General features: G+C 40.5%; 1 protein-coding gene across 1 annotated transcript in view; it reads right to left on the bottom strand.

The window, feature by feature from the left end:
* LOC146074398 (plexin-C1-like) overlaps window positions 1–6,000 on the bottom strand; it is a 95,087-nt gene continuing 89,087 nt past the window's right edge. Inside the window, exons 30-31 of the mRNA XM_083182407.1 lie at window positions 1,458–1,532; window positions 1–289 (exon numbers count right to left, since the gene is read on the bottom strand). Of these exons, the coding sequence (XP_083038533.1) occupies window positions 185–289; window positions 1,458–1,532 (180 nt within the window). The 3' untranslated portion in view covers window positions 1–184. The remainder of the gene's footprint in view (window positions 290–1,457; window positions 1,533–6,000) is intronic.

Raw genomic sequence — 6,000 nt, 5'->3', positions numbered from 1 at the left:
TTTACTAAGACAGTTTCAAGTTAAATGAACTTTATCGTTAGAGAACTGTGTATATTGTTGATGTAATCATGTTCTAAGTCACATAAGGATTCCAGGAAAATACATCTTCCTTTGTTTCATGTTATAAAGTGATGATAGGAGTTGAAGCTATACAGCAGTGACTGGGAATCTGGGCTGCATGTTCTTATTCCCAGGAACACTTCTTCCTATCAGCAATTAATTTTTTGAGCACCAACAACTGCTTCAGTTCAGTGTCAAACCCCATCTCCTTCTCCAGGGTGGTTATAATCTGTAAAAGATTTTAATGGGAAAGACAGATTTTAGGAATTATACAATTAACCTATTATAATTCTGTGCAATTTGTGATACTTTGTAATGATTTATTGTTTATTAAAGAGCATTACTGTTTAGTAACTAGTGTATTCCATCAATACAGTATACAAATTCAGTTTATACTGTTTAATTGGGTAAGTGCTTCCTATTAGCCGCAGATGATTCTGGAATGCGAATCATCAGGGCACTAGACGCACTTTATGGTGGAAGGAATTTTCCAAAAAGTACTTGCTGCTCCATAGGATTGTGAGCAACTTTAAGCAAATATGGGCCTGAGAAGGGTGCAATATCGGGTGCTGTTGCCGGCGTTTAGATACGTTGGAACGTCTTCTCGCACCCTTTGCAAATAATAAGATTAATTAACCAAAAAGCCATATACAGACTAAACTCTGCCACTGAGATGCAAACATTTCAGGCCCCATACTAAATTCGCACAAAAAAACAAATCCACACTTCATAAGTACATAATACATAAGGACATAATGGGGCATGTGTAATAGGAACTGAGTTTGCTGGAGATGTGGGATGGCGACTGATCTCAGAGTTTTTTAAAGTAGCAAAAATCTACAAGGCAAAATCAGGTTCATTTTGCCTTGAGATTGGTGACCTCAAACGCCTCCAGCAAATTTGTACCCTATTACACATGCCCCCTTTATGTCTTTATGTATTGATTCTAGGCCAGTGGTTCCCAAACTGTGCACCGTGACACCCTGGGGTGACTTCAGTACCTAGGGTTGCTGGTCCAGGACCAGCTAAAATGACTTATGATCAATGTAATAGTCAAAGCCAGTGCTATCATAACATGTGCAGACAAACCGAAGCAAATGTTCTTCCTTACCCCATAATTAAACCTAAGCATGGAATGTAAACACAATTTATTTAATGTAATATTTATTTCTAAATTTGTCAATAGGAAACGTTTGCCCTATAGGTGCCACAAAAAGAAAATTCTGATAATCTATGGTGCCGTGATTCAAAAAAGTTTGTTTTAATAAAACATAAACAAGTTAATAAAAAAAGAAAGAAAACATCTGAGTGCTACAGCAGTTCATTAATTCCATGCAGGTCTCCTATTGTTATATACTATGTGTATACAATTTAAACATGATGAAATATTTACATACCACATTATAATATTTGTCAATGTACTTGTACAGTTCCAGCATGGCCACATCTTCTTTAAATTCATGTTCATGTTTCTAAAAAAGAAAAAAACAGGCATCAGTACAGCATCTGTGCTCCGTACAGAATTTATCAGTACAGCATCTGTGCTCCATACAGAATATATCAGTACAGCATCTGTGCCCCATACAGAATATATCAGTACAGCATCTGTGCCACATACAGAATGTCAGTATAACATCTGTATCCTATACAGAATATATCAGTACAGCATCTGTGCTCCATACAGAATATATCAGTACAGCATCTGTGCCCCATACAGAATATATCAGTACAGCATCTGTGCCCCATACAGAATGTCAGTATAACATCTGTATCCTATACAGAATATATCAGTACAGCATCTGTGCCCCATACAAATTTTATCAGTACAGCATCCATGCCCCATACAGAATATATCAGTACAGCATCTGCGCTCCATACATAATATATCAGTACAGCATCTGTGTCCCATACAGAATATAGCAGTACAGCATCTGTGCCCCATCTATATAATAAGTTGAAGAGTCTGTGTGCGTGCGTGTGTGTGTGCGTGCGTGTGTGTGTGCGTGTCCGTTGCATTGCGGACACACCGTGGCACTCAGAGCCACCAAATTCTGCAACAAGATACCTCTGTACCCGGTGGTGTGCACCTCAAAGCCGTTTTTGGGAAATTTCACTTAGAAATTTAAAAAACACCAAGTTTTAATTTGCCTTAATTGATGATCTGGGAAAGGGATCGACGATCTGGGAAACCGTTGCGAAGGAACAACTCCACACCTGATTTCATTGCTGTCATTGAGTATGAATGACACATTCTAACACTATGGTGGAGACTTTAAACAATTAGAAATAAATGAGGATATACATAGACCACACATCACACACAAATGTACACATTGTACACGTGCACACACACACAGTACACCACATACGCACACATAGTACACAACACACACATATATACGTAGCGAGCTTCACACACTTACACATTGGACAGATACACACAACAAAACACACACATAACACACCACATGCAGTACATCACAAACCCATATACACTACAACACACACCCAAAAACAGTACAACAAACACACACACACTTAAACATTGTGCAGATACAGAAACACACACAAACATTGCCAGGATAGGCACAGCACACTACACTACACACACATGTATATGTAGCGCACCTCACAAACTTACACATTCGGCAGATACACACAACACACACACATAACACACCACTCACAGTACAACACACACCCACATTCACTACAACACACAGCCAAAAACAGTACAATACACAGATCACACACACTTAAACATTGCACAGATACACACGGCACACTACACACACACATTTATACGTAGCACACCTTACGCACTTACACATAGGGCAGATAAACACAGCACACACACATAACATACCTCTAACAACACAACACACACCCACATTCACTACAACAAACAGCCAAAAATAGTACAATACACAGATCACACACACATAAACATTGCACAGATACACACGGCACACACATTTATACGTAGCACACCTTACGCACTTACACATAGGGCAGATACACACAGCACACACACACACATAACATACCTCTAACAACACAACACACACCCACATTCACCATACACACCCAAAAAACAGTACAACATACACAAAACACACACTTAAACATTGCACATATACACAAAGACACAACATACACATACTGTATATACATAGCACACCTCACACACTTACGCATTGGACAGATACATGCAACACACACAACCACATACACTACATCACACACACAAAAACAGTACAACACACAGAACACATAAAAAATTGACGTTTATTTAACAGTCTGTACCAGCAAATAAAAACTGTACCTAATGTACCGTTTTTTCTTTTTTCCGCATATCCGTCTCTCCAGTCCTCCAGCCTGTCACTGCGCTCCCCAGCCAGTTGCACTGAGAAATCTTTGTCCTGGCCAATGCACCCCTTGATCAATACAAAGTGGGTACACTGCACTCACCCTGTCAGTTGTATGTTAGGCACTGCTCTGCCTTGAGGGTGTCCCAGACTCTTTTGGTTCATAGATAATGTTTGGTCGATGGGCATGAGCGCTGCATGTATTCGTTTGAATGTTATGAGTGTAAGAATTTGAAGAATAATACTGAGATGAAGATTTGCCACGTTAAAGTGTACAATTTACTCAATAAATCGTGAAAAAAATATATGTACATAGAAGTACAACCAAGAAATAAAAGTAGGTTTAAAAAATAAATTCTAATTCAAACTGATAATTGTTTGGATGGGGTGGGTTGCCAAACAAATCTATAAGTGGAGGGGGGTATGGATATTGTGGGCATAATTGGTGTTTGGTACACCTACAGGGGGTCCCCAGTTGATGAGAAATTTTCACTACAGTGTCACCGTAGGGGGAAATCCAATTGGGGTTCAGGTGGTCTTTTAGGGACCCCTTTACAATCCCGTTGGTCTCTTCTCCTAAAGCCTATGGTCTCCCTCAGTGATTGACTATTATTAAGGGAGACCGTAGGCTCAAGGAGAAGAGACCTACGGGATTGTAAAGGATTCCTAAAAGACCACCTGGACCCGAATTAGGAATCCCCTTATGGTGACACTGTGACCATGACACTGTAGTGAAAATCCCATCAAATGAGTAGCCCCTGTAGGTGTACCAAACACCAATTATGCCCACAATATCCATATCCCCCTCCACCTATAGATTTGTTTCACAACCCACCCCCATCCAAACAATTATGAGTTTGAATCAGAACTTATTTTTTAATCCTACTTTCATTTCTTGATTGTACTTCTATGTACACTTATATCTTTTCATGATTTATTGAGTAAATTGTACACTTTAACATGGAAAATCTTTATCTCAGTCTTATTCTTCAACTTCTTACACTCCAAACCTTATCAATGCACCCATTGATGATTGCGATGGCTGGATCGGTGGATTGGCCCGGCGGGTGTAGGGAAGAATTTGGCCCATTGCACCCATTCCCAGTGGTGCATTGCAGTGTTGTGCGGGTAGCCTGCGTCGCGTTATGACATCATGTGGCCAGGCCTGCGGACATGCTCCCACACTCAGGGGCTGCCCCACTGGTAGAGATGACCGGTGCATGTGCTTTACAGATCTCCAGACCTCAGAGACTGCTGCAGGCTGGATTGGTGAGGGGAGCGGGAGTGGCAGGGAGCCTTGAATTTTTTATTAATTATGGCGCGGTAAGTAACGCCCACCCCGGTCTCCACGCACTCAGCACCTGTATTTACACATCCTAGAAACTGTACCATTGAAAGTATAGAAATGGAGGTGTGGCCACATCCCTTTCTGATTTTGTACCGATTTCTGACCCTCAGATGTTGGAGGCTATGTCATAGGTGCTAAATCTCAGGAGTTGATGTAGAATTCATCAACACATACAAGTTATCAACTCAGGATCGTTGTGTTTCAAACAACACCACCACACCTGAATTCATTGCCGTCATTGAGTATCAATGCAAACACATTCTAACATTATGGTGAAATCTACAACAAATTACAATCTTAGGTCTTTGGCACAGCATACTGTAAGATTACATTTTTCAGCAATTTTGGAAATAAAAAAACCCCAAGGTTTTCCCGGGCAACGCCGGGCGGGTCAGCTAGTACAGAATATATCAGTACACCATGCGTGCCCCATACTGAATATATCAGTACAGCATCTGTGCCCCATACAGAATATATCAGTACAGCATCTGTGCCCCATATGGAATATTTCAGTACAGCATGCATGCCCCATACAGAATATATCAGTACAGCATCTGTGTCCCATACAGAATATATCAGTACAGCATCTGTGCCCCATACAGAATATATCAGTACAGCATCTGTGCCCCATATGGAATATATCAGTACAGCATGCATGCCCCATACAGAATATATCAGTACAGCATCTGTGTCCCATACAGAATATATCAGTACAGCACCTGTGTCCCATACAGAATATATCATTACAGCACCTGTGTCCCATACAGAATATATCAGTACAGCATCTGTGCCCCATTTGGAATATATCAGTACAGCATGCGTGCCCCATACAGAATATATCAGTACAGCATTCGTGCCCCATACAGAATATATCAGTACAGCATCTGTGCCCCATATGGAATATATCAGCACAGCATCTGTAGCTCTTGGGGGTAGAACTAACACTTATAGTTTTAGATTTATGCCAGTGCAATCCACCTGATGCGGACAGGCATTATTATGAAGGATGCCTAATGTACCATGTGACCGAGGGTAATTCTGCAGAGAAGAGGAATAAGAAAACTCCTTTGTGGGCAGTCCAATTGTTAGAATATAACTGAACTATCATTTGAAACATATGAGTCTGGGGAGCTTTTTTCCATGCACAGATTAACAATAAGTGAAAGCAATAACATGCACAATATGTATTTACAAACAAAAGGCCCATATATGTCATGTATCATC

Source organism: Crinia signifera, chromosome 4 (genome assembly GCF_055691185.1).
Source record: "Crinia signifera chromosome 4, ASM5569118v1, whole genome shotgun sequence".
In the NCBI taxonomy this organism is placed as follows: Eukaryota; Metazoa; Chordata; class Amphibia; order Anura; family Myobatrachidae; genus Crinia; species Crinia signifera.
This window is presented reverse-complemented; position numbering and strand designations above follow the sequence as displayed.